The 24,901-nt window shown below is 38.4% G+C and overlaps 1 protein-coding gene across 3 annotated transcripts in view; it reads left to right on the plus strand.

The window, feature by feature from the left end:
- Positions 1-2,527: 2,527 nt before the first annotated feature.
- Positions 2,528-24,901, plus strand: part of LOC121512039 (phosphatidylinositol 4,5-bisphosphate 3-kinase catalytic subunit alpha isoform-like) — a 45,284-nt gene continuing 22,910 nt past the window's right edge. For all 3 annotated transcript variants that reach the window (XR_005992084.1, XM_041791013.1, XM_041791014.1), the window contains exons 1-12: positions 2,528-2,900; positions 3,327-3,395; positions 9,854-9,960; positions 10,147-10,315; positions 10,773-10,899; positions 13,069-13,278; positions 13,732-13,826; positions 13,964-14,119; positions 17,318-17,563; positions 18,095-18,180; positions 19,898-20,003; positions 24,444-24,596. Coding sequence is in view for 2 of the 3 variants with exons in the window: in XM_041791013.1 (XP_041646947.1) it covers positions 9,905-9,960; positions 10,147-10,315; positions 10,773-10,899; positions 13,069-13,278; positions 13,732-13,826; positions 13,964-14,119; positions 17,318-17,563; positions 18,095-18,180; positions 19,898-20,003; positions 24,444-24,596 (1,404 nt within the window). In the remaining variant the exon portion in view is untranslated. The remainder of the gene's footprint in view (positions 2,901-3,326; positions 3,396-9,853; positions 9,961-10,146; positions 10,316-10,772; positions 10,900-13,068; positions 13,279-13,731; positions 13,827-13,963; positions 14,120-17,317; positions 17,564-18,094; positions 18,181-19,897; positions 20,004-24,443; positions 24,597-24,901) is intronic.

Genomic DNA, 24,901 nt, shown 5'->3' on the forward strand with positions numbered 1-24,901 from the left:
TCCGATGCCACCGCTCCTGATTTGCATGGGTGGCAATCATGACACATTGTATAAATATGTTACACCTTTGTGGTACTCTCGGATCACCCGTGCAGGCTGTTTATGAGTGACAAATCTGCTGGGAGGACAAACGAGTAGGCGTTAATATAAAAATGCTCATTAGATACGAGCTCAAAAGAAGGAAATAGCTACAGCTATATTCAACTGCACTTCGACAGTTGAAGTTACAGTGGTACAATTTCACTTTTTTTTTTACACGGATGCTTTTGACTAAAGCGACGTACATCTGAGACTAAGTTCAACACGAGCAAAGATCGAAAGGACGTCAGTAGGTGCCACAAAGTCCTTCAAGTCCCTTTGGACGCAGGTGCTGCCATGCAGTGTTAACGACAATGCACGTGGTGTATAAAAATAATAAAAAAATAATTTTAACTAAACGACAGAACCCCAAAACATTAGCTTTTTTTATTTTATTCTATATTCAAGCAACTTATTGAAAATTAACATGTGGATAAAACTGAAAAATATGAGCATCTTTGCTCGGCTTTTAAAAATAAATTATATATGACTTTATTACATTTTAATGCATGTATGCATATTACATATTAATGTAACATTATTTTGCTGTGTGTACCTTTTATGTTTTTTTCCATATATGACATACCACACTGATAAATAATTTGGTGTTTACTGTCCTCTGCCTATGCCACTTTAAACACTTAAAACTACATACAGTAAGGCCTGCCCACAGATTTATATGGGCCCCTAATTAACCTTTTTGCCACTTACAACAATTTTGCCACAGTGTTACCCCTTTTCATCACTTTTCCATCAATTTTTGCCACTCATAACACAATTTTACCACTTTAATCCCTTGTCTGCCACTTTTTTTTTATCCCATTTCATCACCTGTTATTCCCATTCCTGCCACTTTGAAGCCATTTTCACCACATTTATACCCTTTCCAAGTCTTTTCTGCCCATTTTTGCCATTGCTAAACCAATTTTTGCCACTCTTAGCCTATAGTTGCCTCTGTTGACCTTTTATCTTGAATTTCCTTCTGGATTAATAATCCATCCATCCGTTAACCCCTTTTCACCACTTTTTATGCCCATTTTTTGCCACTTTTAACCGCACTTTACTATTTGTTCCATTTCCACTACTTTCCACCTGTCTTTGGCCATCTGCCCATTGTTGCCTCTGTTAACCCATTTTTGCCACCACTCACCTTTTTTCACCACTTTTTATGCCCATCTTTGTCAATTTGAATCCAAACTGGCCATTTTTTCCACTTGCAATCCCTTTTCTCAAATTTTCTGTTTGTTTTCCCACTTTAAAGCAATTTGTGCCAGTTTATTTTTACCCTCTGTTTTATCCTATTTTAACACCTTTAATGCCCTTTTTTCTACTTTTAAATCCTATTTCACCACCTTTTACTCAAATTTCTGTTGCTTTTAAGCCATTTTTGCTACTTTCCACCTGTTGTTTCTTCTGTTGACCCATTTTTGCCACTGATAACTCCTTTTACCACTTCTAATTCCTGTTTTTGCCATTCATAACCCATTTTTGCCACTGTTTGCCTATTTTTTGCCTGTTATCAAATTTTTGCCACTTTTAACCTATTTTTGCTATTCTAAGTCCCCATTTCACCACCTTTCTGCCCATTTTTAACTCATTTTAATTCCTTTTTTTTTTAAGAAAAGTGGTTTACACTTTACAATGGACCTTGATTTTGCTGACCTCCATGGGCCCCTAATTTTGCTTGGCCCCAGAAAGCCCTCCCCTTTATTCCCCTTATGGACGACCTTGCATACAGTTTATGTTTGTATTAGCCTGTAGAATGGGTATAGTAATCCACATAACTGTCTCCACATCATTTGTCAATGACCAAGGAAGGGGCCCATCATTGGGTTTTTCGGAGGCCAAGCCAGTTCTGTAGGCAAACATATACCTAATACCAACCTAAAACATGGAGCTTTTTAGAAAACATTTGGGGTTCACGCCCTGTAAACCACCCTTTTGCTCCACCTCTGGATGAATAGTTTTTAAATGCACCTTGTATATGCATATATTTCTATATCTGTACGTAAAATTAGACATGTTCTAAAAATTACACCAGTCAATATTCTTAATTTTAAACATGTTAAATTTATTTTATATTCCACTACTTTTATTTTATTATCTGTATTCATTTCTTTGTCTTCAGGCTGTCTTTTGCGCTGTGAATTTCTTTCCCTAAAGATCAATATTATCTTCTGTTATCAAATAATGGACCACTTAGCAGAAACAAGAGGGTGCCACGCCCACAAACATCCACATAGTATGGTATGGTAATATAGTATTAGGCTATTTATGTTCCATGGTGATATTGCGTGACCCTATAAAAAACATTTAAGTGCGAAAATGTGGTTTTGGGGTATGATTAAGGCGACATGTAAAACCGCTAATATGCCACACTGATGAATCACTCCCAGTTTCACTTTCTGTGTCAGTGTTTGTGTGTAGAGGAAGGGAGGAGGGCCCCAGACAGACAGCGTGGCTGCAGTGCCGCAGCAAAGACTCCACGTACAGTCGGACAGCTGCACGGCTGCTCATAACATCCTCAGGGTTAGCTTTTCTGATAGGATATTTTTGGAGATATATTCTCCAAGTGTTCACTTTACGAGCCCACAAAACAGGAGGATTTAATGAGGAAGTGGAGGAACGACTGCTGTCACGGTTAGCTGGCTGGGACGTCGGTTATCAGCCTGCTCTGCCCGGAGCCGGGAGACACCAGCCAGCCGTTGGGAACTAGAGCGGTTGGCTAGCTCTACGGCTAGCTAACACTGGCATTAGCCGGGGAGAGCCTTTCAAACCAGCACCCTCTTAGCACTTCGCTGCGTTGACGCCCACTTAAAAGGGTAAGCTTCCATGCGAAATCACTCCTATTTGAATGTTTTATTAGACGCATACGAGTGTCCTGTATTGCCTTTTTGTATTTAATAACAAGGGGATGTCTGCCTCATCGTTAGCCGTTAGCTAGTGGAGAAGACACCCAGCTAACGTTATTTATTTCCCAAGCTGGTTGACATTAGACGAAAATGATGCTTTTGGAGAAGACGTGGTTAGAACAGCTGCTAACTAATGATGTAAAGAATTTCATGGTTATAATAATGTTATCATAACGAAAGCCCATAGAGTGGTGTAGCTGTCATCTTGAGCTGTCATCCCAAAACACCCAGGGTTAGCTAACCTACTACCAGCCAATGTGAATGTAGTAAACTGCCTCAGATGTTAGTGATGTTTGTGTTTTAATCCCCTGTCCCCCTGACATATGTCTGTGACAGTGTGAAGATGGATTGAAACATGAAGGGTGGAACTGTCCCATCGTCAAAATAGGAGGACTTCTCTCTGGGGTATGCTTTACAAATTTCTCTCCATCTTCTTTCAAAATCATCACATATCTAATGTGGCCTGTTTCTTAATACTTGTAAAAACAAATTAAACAGCTAATCAAGTGTACACAGTACAACCAAAAATGAACCACTGATTCACAAGGGATCTGTTAAAACCACTGTGTTGTGTAATGTGGTGCAACTGGCCAAACCTTCTGTGAACCACAAATATATACTGCGTTGTCTGTGCGTAAGTGTGATCTTGCCAACCTTCCACTGTTTTGTTTCAGTATTCAAAGCAAGCTCATGTCTCTAGGCCAATGTTTCCCCACTCCCCACATCCTGTGTTGTGAGGAAGCTTCCTCTTTTGTCCTAAAGTGCTTTGCTGCATCCTGATCAGGGTCACAGATCGCAAAACAGCTCAATAGCTGGTTTGTTCTTACTCAGGGGGTTTTTTATTTAAGCTTGTTTTTGTTCATATTCAATGCTACCATTCTTTGGAAATGAGGTTTTGCTCGATTTCTGTCTCAGTCACAACTTTCAACTATCACTGGTTGGAAAGTTTTCAGTCAGTAGGATGATACACTTTTTTGGCCTATCTTATATGTATCCTTCCATCCAAACTCCCACTGAATGCTGAACTTGGTCAGTTTGTCTTTCATCTGAATCCAGCCACAGTTTTGAAATGTAACCCCTACATTCATGCAAGTAGACACAATTCAGCATGCCTTTCAAAAGAATGCATCATAATTGGAAGTATACTTTGTGTCTGTGCTATGAAAGCCTTTAGGAAGTCAGATAGTGAAGTACGAGAGACATCAGGTGCAAGCTGGCATGGATGGACATCTCAGCCAAGCACAGGATATGGGGAACTATGTGTTGTGTTAGGGCAGGGTAATATATCTTTTTTTTCCTAAAAAAAAAAATATATATATACAGTGCTTAACAAATTTATTAGACCACCTGTCATATTTGTCTCAAAGACCATCCAGCATCATGAAGTGCTTTAATGCGGACTCTTTCATTTTCAGTGAGCTCTCCACATTTTACCATTTTACACAGGAATGAGAAATTTCAAACTGAATTCACCCAAATTTAAGCCAGCTCACTGGGCTTCTCTGAGAAGTCAGAAATGAATCAAGCATAACATTCAACTACTAAAACTAATTTTTCTGTTCAGGAATGCAAGTAAATAACTATAATTTGACATATTAATCAAGAAATATTAATGTGCTTTACTATTTTTTTAGTTTTTTTGTAAATCAGTACATTTGAAAATTCATGGATAACAATAATAATTATATTTTAGCATTAAAAATATCATTTGGGTTTAAGAGCTTCTACATATTGGTGTATTAACCATTGCAGAAACATAAAAAATGATTTTGGTAATTACCAATGCTGGCAATTTAGGCCAGCTGTGGCATAAACCTTACTTTGGTTAGGGTTAGGGTGGTCTAATAAAGTCGACTAGGTGTCAGGTTCTGTCTGCAGCGCTGTAGTGTTACATTAATGTTAAAAGCCAGGACCACATCGCATGCAGATAACCAACGTTCGCTAGCACAGAAAGTAAAAATGCATTGGCGATGTGCTCCTGTGATATTTAAGGTCTGCTTTACATATTTTACAAGTAGTCTTTCTTTTTGGACTATTGAGAGTGAAACATTCCCAGACTTTCTGAGTTTTTAGGACGTACAAATGTTGTATCAGGTGCAGCCATGTCTCTCTGTTTTTCTTTTCCTGTCGATCTCTGTTGAGCATGCACAACCCTCAACAGAGATAGTATGAATGACAAATGTCTCACTCTCAAGCATCTCAGCTTGAGAAAATGTTTTGCAAACACAATAGCAACATGCTGCATGAAAAGAAAGGGCGTGAATCCACAATAAAATTAGTTGGCGACGGAAGTAATTGATTATTGTTGACACACCAACAAATCGTTGCTTTGGTCATGATTTGATTGCTTTTCTCTAAAGTGTGCAGATAGGCAGACATTTTGAAAGTTAACCTTCTTTCATGTTAAGTCCACATGGCTTGATTTCTGAGGTGCAGAACTGGAACTGAATGACATTTCAGCGATGACTGATGAAACACATCCAGCTACCTAGAGAGCACCTACAGCTAACATAATTCTACTTTAAAGGTCACTGCGGTTCGCGCGAGATTACAGATGCTGAGCCAGAGCATGGCGGAACGGGCTATGATAACAAGCAGCAGAGGCTCAGTAACCTAGTTGTAATGTTAAAATCGGTCCAAAGACTGATTCATGCTTCATTTTTACTGATCCAGGGCTCTATGGACCAATGCACTCCGACCTCTGACGTTAAGATCAGTTAACCGATCCATATTGGCTTATCTTTACACCACTACCACCCATTCAAACATGTGCTGAGTGGATTGCTCTGAGGATTGTTTCTCTGTCAATTTAAAGACAGTTAGAATAGCTGCATTAATATTACCTTTTTACCAAGGGGAAACAGCACAAAAGCATTCAGTCAGCACAACAGCATAGACCAGTGTTTTCTATATTGCGCCAGATCACAACAGAAGTCATTTAAGGATGCCTTTCCAATAGAGCAGGTCTCTACCTGGTCCCTTTATTCAACAAACTAAATAGCTTCTTGTTATTTATCTCGTTTACATGAATGTATTTAATTTCTGAGTCCTGGTTTTCTGCTTGTTCCCTCTGAATCCATGACCAGAGCTGAGCAAACCCACACGCTCACTGACCAAAGAGCCCCGCCCCCTCTTCCCCGTGTCAGAGCTGGGGTCTAATGTTTGCTAGATGCTTTGACTCAGTATCATGAGAGAGAGTTCTCCAGTGCAACTGATTTATCCTCTAAAGTTGTGTATGCACTGATGCGCCGCTTGTTTTACGTCTGAGATAGTTAAATGAGCGCTGGATTTCGGCACGAGATTACAGCAATTGCGCACAATTTATCAAATTCTCACAACAAGTCTGACACTTGTAATGCAGAAAAATCCTTTAATCCCCGGTATATCACGCTGCTAACTGACAAACCGGTGGGAAATGTGGTCAAAATCAGCAACAGTTGGGCTCATGTCTGTACTAACTCCTTTTTGATCTTCTCACCACAGCAGGCAGAAATACGCACGGCTTCTCACAGGTGTGTGGCGGCAGATGTGCTGTGAATATCAGAGGGGATCAGTTCCTTTACAGACTATGAGCGGCTCCTTTGCGGGCCACCTGAAGATCATTTTATCATTTTAACATTCATTCATCAGGGACCAGTAAACTGGTGGACGACACCTTTTGTCTTTTTATTCCTTGCGTACATGTTTCTCATAGCGCCTGACGCTATTGGCAATATTTATGACCGTTATTTACACTCTTGAATAAACCTCGTCCACATGCAGATTACGACAGAACCTCCTCAACCTTTATAAATGTAGGAGTGTTGACAAAAGATCACACAGGAATAGAGACAACAGGAGGAAACGGAGACGTGTAGTGTGTGTGGATAATAAAAGTGAAGAGAGAGAAAATGAGTAGATTAAGTCAGTGGAGGACAATCAATCATCATAAAGAACATTTACCAAAATACATAATTTAAGCTATTATAATCATAGATAGATAGATAGATAGATAGATAGATAGATAGATAGATAGATAGATAGATAGATAGATAGATAGGTATGTAGGTAGGTAGGTAGGTAGGTAGGTAGATTGATCGATGGATGTGCCACTTAGTCACTCTCCCAGTCAGTTGATCTGATACAGGCAAGAACCTCGCCAGATTTTTCAGTGTTGTGGAGGTTCAGTTGTTTTCAAGAGTACAATGCTGCATTCACTTTTTCCAGTGTTTTTGTTGATTTTTTTTTTTTTTTTTTTTCAAATGACGGTGTTCATTGTGCTACCATGCGAATATACAGTGGTGTATCATAAAGTACTTAAACGTTGTACTTGTATTTAAAAGCATAATTCATCCTATCTTGTCCAGGATATTATTTTGCTCTTGATTAAAAAAAGTAATAAACTAGGCGGGGTCAATTGGTCAATTTCAACCACAAAAATGTTGTCTTGATGATTATTTGTATTGGCAACTTCTGCTCATAATATTTTGTTGTACATTAGATTTACTTGTATGCAACTATTCCTATTGCTACTATATTATTAAAGAAAGGTAAACAATAAAAACAACAATGTAATGAATGCTAGATATGTATGTGGTAATGCTAATTTTTGGTTTTCTTCTTCACATCCTGATTTAATTTCTGAGAATTGTTTTTAGTGGCAATGAATGGGCCAAATGTTAGTTAAAGGCATCATGTTGTAATTTTCTAAGAGCTCACATAAACACATTCTTTCCCATCCCTGTGTCACAATCCATAGTTGAGTCACTGTTATTCTTCAGTCTGTGAGTGATGGAACTTAACCTTAGGTCAGAAATAGATGTGTCATTGAAGCTCCCCAAGATCTAGCTATTTCCCAGTATTTTGTCTCCTTTGAAAATAAATGTAATGACCTGATCTAACTCATAAGATACTGATATTGACCAAAAGAAGCATTTTTAATTTTTTATAAGATGCCCTCAGGCTCTTTTTCTTAGCTTAATTCATAGTACAACCATACTGTTGTTGACTTAATGTTAATTAAAGTCATGTGTTTAGCTTTGTGCTAAACTGCTTTCCTCATATGAAAGCTATCTATAAGGAAAAAGATGTTCAGCAATTCCCTTGCTGAAAAGACCTTTTGTGTTGAGCTGCTGGACTGAAATACCATTTAGTTCCATTTAAATCTTATAAGATTAGTGAATAAATGCTAATGGCTGTAATTTTGAGATCTGCTCCTGTTACAAATCTCTCTACTCTTGAGTGACCAGCCTGATTAAAGCACCAGTCTTTCCTGATGTGAAAAGATGAACTTCTAAGTCAGTATTTATTTACTAGATGCTGGTGTGACCTCTCTTACTTGTCTCCTTCTTGCACAGTCACTCAGTTTGTGAGGACAGCCTGGTCTAGGCAGATTTACACATGTGCTGTATTCCTTCTATTTCTTAATAATGGATTTAACTGAACTCCAGGGAATGTTCAGTGCCTTGGATGTTTTTTTTGTATCCATCATCTGACTCATACTTCTCACTAACCTTTTGTCTGAGTTGCTTGGAGTGTTTTTTTTTTTTGTCTTCATGGTGTAATGGTAGCCAGGATTACTGATTGACCAGTGACTGGACCTTCCAGACAAGGTGTCTCAAGTGTTAAAAGTATATTTACATTTAAGAAGTCACTAGGGATTGTATTTTCAGTTTATTCCCTTCAGAAAATTTTCATTGTGGCAAGAGGACAGAATTAAGTCAAAGTAATTTCACTTTAGTTAACAGTACACAAAGATGTAATGCTGCATATTCAATATTTGATACTGATTTAAGTTCTGGAAGTAGACTTGATGTTCAAATATGCAATGCATCCTCTTATTAAGCCTTTAATGATGGTCTAAAATAATGTTTTCTAATCAAATGATGCATTAAATTTATGTACAAGACCAAACAACATCTGGACTAAGAGAGCAGCCTGTGGTTGGATCTGTTATGCCAGTTTTACACATGTCATGGCTACTCAGCAGCCAGTCCAGTACTTGTTTTAGTCTAGCTGCTGTTTGGTTGACTGAACATGCTTGTTCTCTTAACTCAGTGAGCACAGCTGAGGCTCAGCTACAGCAGGCAAGTTCACTGCAGACTCTCCTCAGCCAAAAGTAGCTCATGTTGAGCTGCATTTTGAATTAAGTTGAGCAGATAAAGAAAACAGTTGTTACAATAGAAAATAAACATGGAGTTCTTAGTTGCATAACTTTTTTATTATCTTTAAACATAGTTTGAAAGTAGAACTCTTCCACCAGGTTATAAGCCTTTATCTTGCACTCCATTATTTTGTAAAGTGTTAAAAAATGGACTAAGAGCTAATGTTTTGGGGAGACATGGATGTGTGAAGCACAATATTTTTAGTTGTATGAGAGTGCTTTAAGTCCATGAAGTTCACTCTTTTTTATAGATGAGCTGGGATCTCGCAAGATTAAGGGCTAGATTGAAATTTGTTGAGCAATACTTAATCCATGAAATGAAGATTTTTAGTGCTTTTAATAAGGAGGTATGAAGCAAAATACCAGTATCCTGTTAATTTGTTTCTTGGTAGTACTTTAAAACCAGTGAAAAACAGGTTTAAGTATGCAATTCCTCTGGGTCACAAGGCACTCAGACAGTTGTTCAGTTGGCAACACTGTACCCCATGTGCACCCACCAGGTCACCTTGAGATTGTAGCACATGCACCTTTGAACAATCACTCTCAGCTTGTCGACCCTGCTTTTGACTTTATAAAAACAGCAGAGCAGAAGTATCCGAGCAGCAGATTAGTATTTCTTTTAAATAGTGTCACCACTTTGTCTTAAGTTTCACAGGACTTTTGACCTATTTTTTTACACTCTGAGGATTAGAGCTTGCTTTAAAACGTTGCTATCTTTCAGGTCTGGCTCTGCAGCTTAACTGTGTGACTAAGCTGGGAGACATAGAGGAAGATGCCTCCCAGGCCGTCCTCAGGGGAGCTATGGGGCATCCACTTGATGCCTCCAAGGTATGAAACTTTATATTGTTTTTTTGGATACAAATAATTTACTTGTTTTCTACATGCACTTTTTTAAAATCACCTTTTCATTGAGCAAATGTGACATGCTCTTTGCAGTTAAAGATTGTGCGAGGGCGTAGAGCAAGTTAAAAGCCAATAATGAATATTGTACATTAATGCTGATTATGTCTGCAGGATCCTAGTGGACTGCCTGCTGCCCAATGGGATGATTCTGACCCTGGAGTGTCTCCGTGAGGCCACGCTCATCACCATCAAACATGAGCTGTTCAAGGAGGCCAGGAAATATCCCCTCCATCACCTCCTACAGGAGGAGACATCCTACATCTTTGTCAGTGTTACACAGGTAAGATTTCTCAATCTGAGCTTTAATATCTGGTGGTTAGAGGTTTCCAAATGAATGAGCTACTGGAATGGGAATCCACTGTTGATCGTTTGATGGAACAGACAGCTGTGTATTAAAGAGAACAGATTTTTATGGAGTAGCCAAAACTGCAAGGCTCTTACAAAAAAGAAAAATGTTTTCTATGTAGCAGATACTGCTGCTCAAATTTTGCCAGTAGGCTCCTATTATTTTAAATATTAAGGAAGCTGTGCCCACGCTTAATCTACAAAGCTGAACATGTCTTAACTTGAGAAAATGCTCTTCCTTACTTGATAATACACCATGTTTTACACCTTTCTAAACATCTTTTCTATGTCTGGAGAAAAGACTTAAGGGTCTGCCTGAAACTTACCTTTGACATTCAGAAAAAGCAGAACACAGTCCACATAACCTTTGAGTTTTCTTTTCTTTTTCACAGGAAGCAGAGCGAGAGGAGTTCTATGATGAGACCCGGAGGCTGTGTGACCTCAGACTCTTCCAGCCCTTCCTCAAGGTCATTGAACCAGTTGGTAACAGAGAGGAAAAGATCCTCAACAGAGAGATTGGTGAGAATGCATCTCCTTTTTCAGTACTGGTTCTTTGGTAGCCTTGGTTTCTGTTTTGTGATCTTAATTTTACTTTTGTTATAGAATTCTGCTCCATGATAACAAAACTAACCCATCAGATGATGATTAAAATAGTTAGCAGTTCATGAAGAAGTTTCCAAAATGTTAATTTTTATTTTGATGACAATTTTCCATGGAAAGTTTATTGTTTACTATTAGGATCCCCATTAGCATTGGCATATGGCTGAAGCTACTCATTCTCCCTGAGGTCCAGAGCATAGAATAGTTTAAATACTGATAGTCCATACGATAATAAATGAAGTTGAAAAATAAAATTTTATCACTGTCTCAACATTCCCTCTCAAGACACGGAAAGCAACACATAAGTTGATAGTTAACACTATAAATGCCCTTGAACAACAGAAAATAAGATAATAGAAGAATCCAAACAATCAATAAAAGGAAAGCAACTTTTTAAGCCTTACCAAAAATAAGTATACAAACAGCAAAACAACAAAGGCATAACATTACAAAGTGTAGAACATAATGTCATGAAACTTAAATGACCCACTTAAATCTAATATTCTTATGTCTACTCATAATTATAAAATATGAACCACTTTACTTTATTTTCATTCTCATTTAGGTTCAGATAAGATTAAACACATCACATTCCTTTGAGTACATCGAAATTTATCTACCTGTAGATAAAATAAACACAAAGTCCTAAACAAAACAAAAATTGTAAAATATTATGTCATACTTTTATAATCCAGCTACTTTTAAGTTGTTTTAAAATACATCCAGCATATTTGATTTTCTATCATGAGGTATACCATTCAATGATGGCCCTGTGCATGACAGATTTCTGTAGCATACAGGTCTTAGACAAAGGCAAAGAAAAGAGACCTTTTGGTAACTTGTCTCATAATGTGACCATGAATTTCATTAACGCAGACCCCATACTTCAGTCCTAAAAAGCCACTGTATAGTTTAGGAATGAACAAAGAAACAACCTTTGATCCTTACAACACTCTTGAAAGTTTAAAGAGTGAGGATGAACAGAATAGATGCCTTAAGCTGACATAGGTTTGCTAGTCAATCCTAGTATTTCACAATCTTATTTGACTTAAAATCAGAACTAAGAGCATTAAAACTATGCTGTAATGGGCAATAATTCCTTCTTTTTATCTTCAAACTTAGGCTATGCTATTCTACTTTGACGAAGAAATGCATAATAATATGGGCATGATATCAGTACTGACAAATTTCAGCCAATATTTTCAGCTGAGATTTTTGCTATAAAAATCTGCTTTTATCAACCGTAAATATTAGCTGTAAGATCAAATAAGTGTTTTAGGCTGGACAAACAGATCTACGCCAGCTGACGTCTTTTTCTTTATTCATTATTATTCCTTAAACTTTAAAGTGTTTCAAGGACTTTAGTTTTTTAATTTGTTCACCCTCAAGCATTAAATTGTGTATTTTAAGATCTGAGGTTTTAGGTCTAAACTACATTTAAATATCAGTGTATTGGTTAGAATTAATTTTTAAATTTAGGCATATCAGTCTAATCTCCAAGAAAGAGAGTCTTCAAATGTATAGAGGGTCTTGTAAAATGTCTTAAAAAGTATTAGATTTAATGTCAGGTTATCTGTAAGTACCCTGTGAATACTTTCTGATGCCAAACATTTAAAACACTGCAGTATCTCTTATTTTAATGATCATAGTGACAAAAAGATCAGAACCTTTGAAAAAAAGATCCTAGGTCATTTTTACACCAAAGCTACACAAAGGGTAGGGACCACTGTGTGATTGCTACAAATACTTTGGCAACATTTTGGTATCTTAAGAAGTAACCCAATATTTAGTGCTTTGGGCTTGTATTTTTGTTGCTGTAAATGTGACAGAGGTAATTGTATTTTTACTAGAATTGTAATGAAGTTTAAAAATGTGGTACAACCTAGTATCTCTTAGCTTTGGAACTGACACACCGATCATGGATATATATTTAATACTTGTTTAATTTGTTTAGAATATTGTTTTAAATTCTTGAGGATACTACAGTACATTTAAGTGAACAGTATTTTATTCTGGCCCTACAAAGACTTGTATAACAAATATGCCTTAAACACTAAAATAAATTGACTATGTATCATCTTTCTTCAGGTTTTGCTATTGGTATGCCTGTCTGTGAGTTTGACCTAGTAAAGGATCCCGAGGTTCAGGACTTCAGGAGAAACATCCTGAATGTTTGTAAAGACTCTGTGGAGCTGAGAGATGCCGGCGGGCCCCACAGTAGAGCCTTGTATGTTTACCCACCCAATGTAGAATCCACACAGGAACTTCCCAAACACATCTATAGCAAACTGGACAAAGGTACACAACCTCTTCAGTCTGTTTCCTTTTAGTGTGTGATGAATAAAAGAAGAGAAAAGGGCAAAATAAAAACCTCACTGAAGCGCAGGGTATGTCGTGTAAAAATAAACACAAAGAGAGCACTAAGAGACAACTGGAGGAAAACAGGGAAGCAGAAGTAAACATTTTAGCCTCCCATCAATATTTAATCATTACCAGCCAGCCTTTGAAATGGATGGGAACAGTAGTAATGAGCATGGCAGTCAATGAATTGATTGTGCAGCTATTAGTGTGATGCTATTGTGTTGAAACAATACTTAGAAATAAATCCCAGTACTCAATAAATGCATTCAGGCCTTTGTTATAAATGAAGGTGGGTGTTGTTTTTTGGGTTGCTGCCCCAGTTAAGTTTGATTTATTGATTTTTTTACCTCAGTCACCATGACAATCAGCTTTGTTTCTCTCCTTTTGTAGGTCAGATTATTGTTGTGATTTGGGTGATTGTTTCTCCAAACAACGATAAACAAAAATACACATTGAAGATCAACCATGACTGTGTGCCTGAACAGGTAGATAAAACTACAGTTAAAATGTAGACAAAGAGTCAGAACAAGAGTTGGTTTTTTTTTTTTTTTTTTTTCAATTCAAAATATGGAAATTGAAGGAATTAAGACTTTGGCTGTTTTGCATGTATCTTGTTCTAAAGGTGATTGCAGAGGCCATTCGTAAGAAGACACGCAGCATGCTGCTGTCTCCAGAGCAGCTGAAGATGTGTGTGCAGGAATATCAGGGTAAATACATCCTAAAAGTCTGTGGCTGTGATGAGTACCTACTGGAAAAGTACCCCATCAGCCAGTATAAGGTAAGATATGAGGTCTAGATGAAACTGAAAATTGAGTTTCTAGTTTCTAATAAAAAAAAAGATACCAGATACCTAAAGGCAAAGCTGTTTCCAACACCATGCCCTAACTGCATGGGACTCAAGCAAGCACTAGCCACAAAATAAGCTTGATTACACTGATTCCCAATGTGGTATCCTGACTTACAGTGAGCAGCACAATGAAACAAGACTATGCAGCATTCCACACATAGACAGAACAGGGAAAGGGGGTTATGATAAGGACCCAGGAGTGTCTTGACAAGATGATTTTCTTGATTTTCTTGAACCCTCTTTACCCAACCATTTACTGTCTTGTTTTACAAAGTGGAAATAGTTGTGCTTTAATAATATCCATATTCATGTTTGAATTGTGATGCTTTGACTTGTGCCAGTACAAAGGCAGAACTATGTAAAGTGCTAAATGTCACATTTTTTTGTAAGAGGAAACTGAAATTCAAAGGGCAGATGATTAAATATTAATTGATGCAGAGTGGACAGCAATGTGATGCCTTATACTGCTATTCAATATAATGCTATTCAATATCTGATGCTCAAGTGCCATTAGGACAAAGTAACTTAAGAGTTCAAGATCTTCACCACTAAAATCTGATGATTAATGTAAAGGAATTTAAAGTTTTTTTGTATGAAAAAACAGAGAAGTTGATTTTTTTTTTACATTTCGTGTCGTATACTATGCTGTTTGGTTTACAGATGAAAAGGAGCAAAATCCAAAAGTATTAAAGAATATTGTCAATTTCATCTTGACCTCAGATTTAACAAAATGTTGGTCTTGATTGGCACTAAAAATATAAAAGATAGCTTCTACAGGTTGTAAATAGTATCTTAATTAGAGCCCAACCGATTTATCGGCGGGCCGATTAATTGGGCCGATTATAGCGTTTCACAGATTAATCAACATCAGCCAAAATGTAGCCGATATATTAACTTTTTTTGCGGGGATTGTCTCTGCTCCTTTCGCTCTGTGTTGAATCTCCATGCTGGACTCAGCCCGAGTGCCTGTCCCCTCCCCCTCAGACGCAGAGTTCAGCAGCAGCTCTTCCTCACTCAGTGTTGCCAACTTAGTGACTTTGTCGCTATATTTAGCAAGTTTTCAGACCTCTCTGGCGACACTTTTTCAAAAAAGCAACTAGTGACAAATCTAGCGACTTTCTGGTGTTACTGGAGAGTTTTGGAGACTTTGATGTAAAAGCACATATCGTCGTTGCTTTTCTCACTGAGCAGTGCTGCTGCTGTTGGCCCCTCTCCGTCCCTAAGCACTCACAGGCAGCCTTGTCCTTGCGCAGTTCAACTGCAGCAGAGTAGAGGACTAACGCCCGTTTCAGACTGGCATCGTGTTTTGCTGCTTGCGTGTGCCGCGCGTGTCAGCTCCAGTTCCTGCCAGTGCGGCGTTCACACAGGGTGTGAGTTTTCTGCCTGTCAGCCGCATCTCCCTGCTCTCAAAGCCCTGTTCCCAGAGTGACTTCATTTACTGTACAGAGGAAGTATGTCGGGAACTATTCAAAATAAAAGCATTCTGTACAAGTGAACAGAGTTTCTTTACAGAAAAACTAAACTGGGCTTTGAAAAGCACAAACCAGAAAAGCATTCATATGGTGTTTATCTTTCCTGTGACATACTCTACCAGTGTGGAGACAGAAAGTTTCACTAATAGTAGATCTTTAGAGAACAATTAATAAAACAGGCACATTTAAGCTTGTGGCCTTCCTCAGAGCTATCAGGAAACACATTGTAAACATATTCTATGTGCATATTTGCCACAGCGATGCAAATACGGCTCTCCATTTATCATTTTCCTGTCAAAGATGGTCCACAGCCACAGTATAAGACTATTACACAGCGTTTTAACGTTGTCTAAGTTGCATCTTTGTGAAATAAACAAAGATAAATGCAACTGGTTGTTCACATGTCCACATTTGTGTTCATGTACAGTATATATCCTGTGTATATCAATATTCTTTTTTCATATATCAGCCAAAATATTGGATATCGGCCAATATATTGGATATCAGCCAAAATATCGGATATTGGCTTTTTTTAGCCCCCGATATCGGTATCTGCATCAGCCTCAAAAAATCCCATATCGGTCGGGCTCTAATCTTAATATCCTCAAAGGTTTCGTCATTTATATCAATCATTAGTTTATTGAACAAAGGATCCAGTTTGCTGGATCAGAATGGAAAAATAGGGAGCAGTAAGAGGCTGTCTGCTCAAAACCCATGAAACTATGATGTATGGAAAACTGAGAGATGTCTGTCAAGCAATTTGACTGCAGTGCTTATGGCTAATTCAGACTGGGTGCATGCTTGCTGTGCGACGGCTGCAGCATGTGTTCACAATAATACAGTATGTGCTGGATAATGGCTGTGTCTCCCTGCTGTCACAGCCCTGTATTTCTGAGTAAGTTTGACCACAATAAATCTCCCTACAAGTGACTTGATTCATGTATAGCACAACTGGGGGAAAATTCTGAATAAAAGAACTCTTTACAAACTTGAAGGGTCGGTCCACAGGATGTGGACGTACTTAGAGTGAGGTAAAGATGGCTCTCTTAAATTTTACACCCTTATTTATCTTTCTCTAGATTGGTGGTTCCCAACCTTTTCTCTTTTGAGCCCCCCCCTACTAGTACCTTCAAAGGGCTGAGGGTCCAGGACCCTCACAAAAAGACCTTTGAATGAAACTATACAGAAGGGTTTTATCATGATTTCATTTATTTTGAGTACATCAAATTTTTTACAGTTTCAAAGCAGACAGAGCTTTGTGCCCCCCTGAAATTTCAGGCACCCCCAAAGGGGTCCTGGATGTGAACTAATGCTCTGGATTCTTGGCACATGAGATGTGCATATCAGCTGCATGAGACACAGCACATGGCACGCGATCAAGCAATCTGGAAACCATAACTTGTTAACATATATGCTGAAATGAAAAAAAAAGCTGTGACTCAGCTGGTACGTGGCTGCCATGCACCTAATGTGAGCCAGGTCAAAATATAAGATGTATCAACTCTCACCATTTGCTCAATAGTAATTTGGCAGCTGTTAGAAATTGACTAGTTGGCATCATTGATTGCAGTTATGCATGGTGTAACTCCAGCAGCTCTTTGTATCATGGTTCTCTTACTCCTCTTGTTATTTCTTCCCTCTGTCTCTTACCTTCTAGTATATCCGTAGTTGCATCATGCTGAGCAGGATGCCTAACCTGATGCTAATGGCTAAGGACAGCCTGTACACACAGTTGCCCACAGACAACTTTGTCATGCCGTCATACTCTCGACGCATCTCCACGGCAACATCCTACATGAACGGGGAGGCAGCTGCCAAGTCGCTGTGGACCATCAACGGGACCCTGCGAATACGAATCCTCTGTGCCACTTATGTCAATGTGAATATACGGGACATAGACAAGGTGGGGGAAGCATAATGCTTACAGAAATATATGTATTCGTGTCTGTGCCATTCAGAAATAACAGTCTATTTTTACATGGCATAAAAGGAGAAGTGAAGAATTTACCAAAACAGAGTAGTGGAAATGATGATGGGAACTGTTTTTATGGTAGTTCCTGCAGTTAGATGAGTTAAAAAATGTATTTTCTATGTAATTTAAGTTTTGTTTTTGAGCAATGACAGCTAACTCTCTCACTTCCTGTGGAAACAAACAGTCATTGCCTAGGTCTCATGTGAACAGAGAGATGTGTGAGCTCATCCAGGCTCACTGTCATGAATCATTTGTGTAAATGTAACCTGTCTTTACAAAAGTGCTGGACTGCATACCACTGAAGTGTAAAGACCATTTCACATGACAGCTGTTACATGCTATTAATTATATTGTTGTAAGTTAACCTGACCTACATACCATTACTTGTAAACTGTATATGCATTATATATCATATATTTATTAATGTAATTGCCTTTGTTGTACTTTATTCCTTTTATAAAGATATATGTGAGGACAGGCATTTACCATGGAGGTGAACAGATGTGTGACAATGTCAACACACAGAGGGTACCCTGCTCTAACCCCAGGTATGTACTCACCAGCCTTCACATGCTTTTATGAACCAGAGAAACCTTTTAATACATCCTCTTATATTTAGCCATGGTTATTTGTAAAGGGCTTTTCTTAATTTGTAAAATTCTGTGTAGAAGACACACTTAAATACCTGTCTTTCATTTAAAAAGTTGACCCTGCCCTATAAACCTGAACAACCATTTCTCAAGTATAAAAGCTTAGGCATGCACTATCATTACTTACTGCACGCAACCCAGTGTGTTTGAAAATCCCTCTCCATTCATTGTAAGTTGCTGCTTCATTGCACAAAGCATGCTGGAATTATACCGCGACATGTACCAGTCTGGTAATGCCCCAGTTTTTACAGCTTTTCTGCCTCATTTGGTCATAATCCTGCATTTGAGGAAAACCAGGAAGGGCAGTTAAGGAAATACGCCTTGTGAAGCGCTGTCAAAAAGTTTTGTCATTGTAAGACAAGTGATCATATAAAGAGACTATGGCCCTTACAGCAGGCAGCCCTTGTTCAACTTATGACTCCCTCTCTCCCTGATTTCCAATTCTATCCACTGTCCTTTCTGTCAAATACAGGCATAGAAAGCCCCAAAATAAACCTTTGAAATAATTGATCAGTAGAGGTCAGCAGCTTGACTCTTGGCTAATTGTTTGCGGAATGTGGGTTTGTATTTCACAGTCATCGACTTAACAGGAGACTGAGAACTCAACTTCTGTACTAGTGGCCCACAGGATGGCAAACTCCACATGCAAAACCATTTACTAAAAGATACAGTAAGAGACAGCTGCAGAAACTGCACTTTGCAGTGGAAATCACATAGAGAAAATCAGTTTCAATCTTCTTTCCCACTTTGAGACCCCCAAAAAACTGACTGCTTCTTATCGACTGGTACAAATTTAAATCCAGATTCTACAAGGTTAAAAAGTGCCTAGATAAAGACTTAAGTCTGGTACTCATAAAAAGGCTCTGGACAGAGTAATTTAACCATTTGTCCTACACGATAAGTCAAATTACTTTTACTTAGCTGAACTCACCATCTTTAGTTTTACTGAAATACTGCCCCAGACAACTCAGACTGCTAATTTACTGTAAGTGGTCTACAACTTGGGGGGTAAAGTTAACCGTTTAAAGCTGAATAGTAACACTAACTGCTGTATTACATTACTGTTACACCGAACCTTGGTCCACTCTTCTCCAGATGGAGAGGTTGGAGGAATGATGTGTATACTGTTCTGTGCACCAGTTAGCCATGGCATTAGAACGGCCCATATAATCTAATGCAATCCAGACCTTATATGGAGCTTCTAAAATAGACGTTTTTGTTTACATGATCAGAAAGGGGATAATACATCTTTTTTTCTTTAATTATCAAAGTCATAGTTGGTTGAGGGGTGGTGTGGTGTCACACATTGTTTATGCAGAAGGCGTTGTTTATGTTTAAGGCATACCTATACTTTTTTAACTCCATTAAAAAAATCTACAGGAGCCAAGTTTTTATATTAAATAGATTACAGTCATGGTTTTCTTTGCTGTATATCACTTTTAGGAATTTGCTGTTGATTTCACCTCTGGGTAATAGCCGTGAATGAGGTCAAAGTGGCTTAGTTCCATTTAGATCCTTTTTGTTGCCATAATTTTCCCTGTAGTCCTAAATCTGTCTTTTTTGTTTGTCCCTTTCTTAAAATAATCCTTGTGTATCTTTCATTGTTTATCTGTAGGTGGAATGAGTGGCTAACCTATGATATGTACATCCCTGACATACCCCGTGCTGCCAGACTCTGCCTCTCCATCTGCTCTGTGAAGGGCAGGAAGGGAGCCAAGGAGGTAGGAAAGGAAATGACTCTGCAGTGAAGCTTAACAACTAACAGGAACTGGACTTGCAAAAACAGGAAGAGCTTACCAGGCTATTTGGAAAGCATTGCTCAGTTTTTAAACAGTCTGGAAAAATAATGGAAAGTTAATGCACTCCATTGACTCCATTTCATTAAGAGAAAGCACAGAAGCAAAACAATAAAAGGCGGACTTGTTAATAGTAAAAAAAAAAAAAGGCTTTTATTGATCAAAACATAATTTGAAAAGAGCCACATTTGAACTAATGTTATCTAGTGCAAACACTTACTTAATCATGCATTAACAGTGTCAGTATAATACAGATAGGCAGACAGTGCTACAGTTGTCACAGTCTAAAGATAGCAGAGAGCACATGATCTTTATGTGTCCAGATCTTTTAACACCGGCATTATAAACCATCCTGACTGGACTTACCGGTACTGTACACTATATTTGTACCTTGTGTGTGTGTGTGTATGTATGAAGATACTCCCCCCATGTGTCATTCTGAGTATAAGTGTCCAAGATGAATGGGAGCTGTGGTATCGTCTTTGGTTCTGTTTAATTACTAATCAGCCATGGGCAGTGTGGTGGCAGAAACATCAACAGTAACCTTATAAGCTAAAGGGACTTTTCCATTCATGTTGGAATATTTGTTGCTTGCCTGAAGCTGAAGTGAGAGCATGTTGTTACAGGGGTAAGTGCTCTCTTATATGTCAAGATATTTGAGCTTAATTAGACATCATAAAAAAGCATGCAGAAATTCAAAATAGAAAATAGGGCTGTAAAGCTTAAAGTATATGTAAAACTTTAAATATTCCATTGTTTAATTTTATGTTAGATTTCTTTTTACCATAATATCAATATGGCAGCTTGATAATGAAAATCATGACAATTTGAACATTTTTCTCCAAGTTTAGACACCATTTGTTAGTGTTTTTGTCCATTTGGTCAAATCCTTAAACAAACACCAATACTCACTGATTTTCATCCATATCTCTCTGGTGAAAAAGTGGGGAGAGATGGCAGAGTGTGGAGTCTATCAACGAGTGCCAGACATGGATATTGTAACAGACACCTGGAGGGGTGAGCCCTGTCCCATTATGCGCCATGCTAGGCGAGGTCAGGTTAACGGATGTTCTTTCATGCCTCGCCTGAATTAAAGATAAACACTTCTCTACAGCAGCCTTTTGTTCCAGCACTTACTATAAATAGGTGCATTTTGACTAGCTGTCTGCGTGAAACTCTGTCTGCCTCACTGTGTTACCCTTTGTCACTCCATTCCATTGCTGGCCCTCGGTGAAGACTTACTCCAGATGTTATCTTAAACATTTCTGTAGCCTTTGGGTTGATTAACATGGATGCTGTTGAAAGAGTGTTTAAGTTTGACATATTAAGCTTTATATGTGATGAAAGGAAGGGTTGTAAATATTTCAAAAGCCTTATAATTATACTGTCCCTTGTCTGTTGCAACTTGCTAATAATCCAGCTCTTATGAAGAGGTTCATAGTGTAATTGAATAAAGCACCCAAAGTCAGGCAGCCACACTTCATAGCCTATCAACTTATCCTTGAATAAGTGTAGGGGTGTAGTTATTACCTTAACTGCAGCTAACTTCTTCCTTAATCGTCTTAAAAGCTTAAGAAATTATAAATCAGCAAGAAGTTGTAAAAATGTGTAATCACCATTGGGGAGCAGGTGGCCTAGTGGTTAAAGGCGCTCCCCATGTACACAGGCAGCCCGGGTTCGAATCCGGCCTGAGACCCCTCACTGCATGTCTCTCCCCCACTCTTGACCCTGTTTCCAACTCTATCCACTGTCCTCCTCTATCTAATAAATGCCCAAAAATAAATCTTTAAAAAAATGTGTAATCATCATTAAAAGCAACCACCTTAAACATAAAAGCCTCTTTTAATAAATCTCAATGAAACTGTTCATGACCATTATCAGGAAACTGCAACCAAGCACATTTAAAGAAGAAAGATCTTTTTTTATTTTTTTTTATTTAACCTTTGTTTAACTGGATTAAAACCCATTGAGATCAGGATCTTTCACAAGGGTGACCTGGCCAAGAGGTCAGCAGCACGTGTAATAAGAACAGTTGCAAAGAAGTGACATTATAGATTAAAACATACAATTTTAGAGGTGCAATAGTGTTTTCAGTAAGAAGTGTGGGAGCTATAACACAACAACAAACAACAATTTAAGATTTAAAAACACAGGCACTGTTTAATGGTCTCACGCTGTCTGTCCCTCAGGATAGAACGGAAAGCTCCAAGTGGAATAACTTCGGAGAGTTTCAGTTCAGTCTGTGGAGTATTCCATGCAGAGGGGGCAGCAAAGCTGAAAGCTCTTTTACCAAATTCTGTCCTTACCCGAGGAACAGATAAACAAGTGTAGTGCAAGAATGCAAGGCATAGCAACTGCTTGTTTTCTACAATAAAGCACACAAATAAGGGGGTAGCAAGTCTGAAAGAGCCTTATATATTAGGGTCAGCCAATGTGTACATCTGCCTTCACTCAGAGAATTCAAGTTTGATATCATACAAAATTCACAATGGTGGAGGAGACGACTAACCTGACACGCCAGACGGATTTGTTTCACACATCAATCTGGAAAAGCTTCAATAGGAAATGTTTGAGAAAAGGCAGAGGGTTTGAAAAAAACTCGGAGTATGATTAGATAAACGTTCTGTCTGTCACATCTCTACGGGCCAATCAGAGCAACAAAACAAGTGACGTAGCAGCTATTGAGCTGCGCGTGCGCAGCTACTGAGGATTAACCCGAAACATGGCGACTATATACATGTTAATACTTGACTTTTGTTGTTTTTGAAAAGAAAACAACTCACTGCTGTTCTTTGTTCTTCTTTTAATGAAGAAATGTCATCAAGTTCTGATAAAACTGGTGCTTTAGCAGCATCCACGCTAATCTCTTCCTCCATAACTGCACCAGCTCTTGCTGCTGGTTGTTTACGTCATGACTCTGCTGCGCCTGAAAGTACTGCCCCTTGTCACTGATTGGTCCTGTCACTTTCTAACCGGGCCCAAACAGTTCAGTTGGGATCTCTGCAAGATGGATTCACCAGTGAAAAACAAGGAAACGGTTACGGGTGAATCCATCTGCTTTGCAAGGTTAGGAGACAAATGAAGCCAGTGTCAAATCTCAGTGCCGGATGAAAAACAGTATCCAAGGACTGGAGACATTTGGATGACGCACTCAATTAAGCACATTCCTGTAGTCAAGAATGGGCAAGAAGGTCGCTGTCACTGATTTCTCTCTGACCCCGACAAAGAAGCAGGTTCTATTTCTGAAAAAGAACTCAAGCTTCACCCAAAGTTTAGTGACCAGATTATTTATATGTGCTTTAAATGAAAGCTCCTGATCTAGGATAGAACCCAAGTACTTGTAATTTAAAACCTGCTCTATAGGTTTTCCTTTAGATGTTAAAATATTTATAATGTTCTGTGGTAACACCTTTATATGAGAGAAAACCATGAGCTTGGTTTTACTTGTGTTTAAAACCAATTTAAGATCATATAAACGAGACTGGATAACATTTAAAGCAGCTTGTAAAAACTCAGAAGCCTGAGTGTGTGAGGTTGAACAGCAATAAATAATGGTGTCTGCATAAAAATGATACATTGCATTTGACAAGTTGTTACAGAGATTGTTTATGTAGAATGAAAATAAAATGGGCCCCAGCCCTGAACCTTGGGGCACACCTTTGGTAATGTCCAGAAAAGAAGAGGTAGTTCCAGCCACCTGAACACATTGAGTTCTGTTGGATAGGTAGTTGTACAATACACAATTTAGAAATTGGTCTGTAGTTGTTTACATTTGTGGGTTCACCCCTTTTTAACAGGGGGAGAACAAAGGCCAACTTCCAGATTTTAGGAATTTTATTGCTGGTAAAACTCAGGTTAAAAATAAGTGAGAGAGGCCCTGCAATAAAATTGGCAGCCAACTTTTTTTTATCTAGGCTAGATAAGAGAATTCCCTCTATCTGCCCAACTGAAAATAAATCTTAACCTATGGAAAAAAGAAACTACCACCGTCCATGACTACCAGAGTGTTTCATAAGCATGGTCTGTGCAGTAATTGTACCATTAAGTTGAGTAAGTTATTGAGAAAGTTGCATCCAAGTTGATGTAGCAATATGTTATGACTCTGGCTGGACTGAGCAGACTGTACATTTTAACTGCATCTGTGGTTTCAGTTGGGTATCTCCTCTTTTCTAATGTCTTTTTAGTTTGTTGTGATGTAGACTTTCATCTGAATTTGTGCCATATCACATAACACATTTCTACACTGCAAGTCCAAGAATATGTTAGTGTTAAAAGCATCTCTGATTGAAAATTATACACCATCTGTGTTTGTTTCTTTCTTCCATGAGCTTCTGACATCTCTCTCTTCTCTCTCTCTATCTCTAGGAGCACTGCCCACTTGCTTGGGGTAATATCAACTTGTTTGACTATACTCACACTCTAGTTGCCAACAAGATGGCTCTGAACCTCTGGCCTGTCCCTCATGGCCTTGAAGATCTCCTCAATCCCATAGGAGTCACAGGATCCAACCCTAATAAGGTATTCAGATTTGCCTCTATTATTTTACTATCCTGTTTTGTGACCAACTTTGTGTTTTGCTTTTTTTTTTGAGGGGTGCAGGGCAATGTTGCAGATGTAAATCATCTTGTAATTTAAGTCATTCACATTACATAAATCCACACAGTTATTGCCACATTTCAGTCAGGACCACTTTGTAAAGCAACACACGTGATTTGCAGTTATAGATTTTTCTCTTTTTTGCCGTTCCTCTTATTGCTGTTATTTATATTTGGCAGTGTGGCTGTCCTGGGATCTCCCAGACCAGACAGGCATTGATGACAACA

The sequence above is a fragment of the Cheilinus undulatus genome, linkage group 7, assembly GCF_018320785.1.
Source record: "Cheilinus undulatus linkage group 7, ASM1832078v1, whole genome shotgun sequence".
Classification (NCBI taxonomy): Eukaryota; Metazoa; Chordata; class Actinopteri; order Labriformes; family Labridae; genus Cheilinus; species Cheilinus undulatus.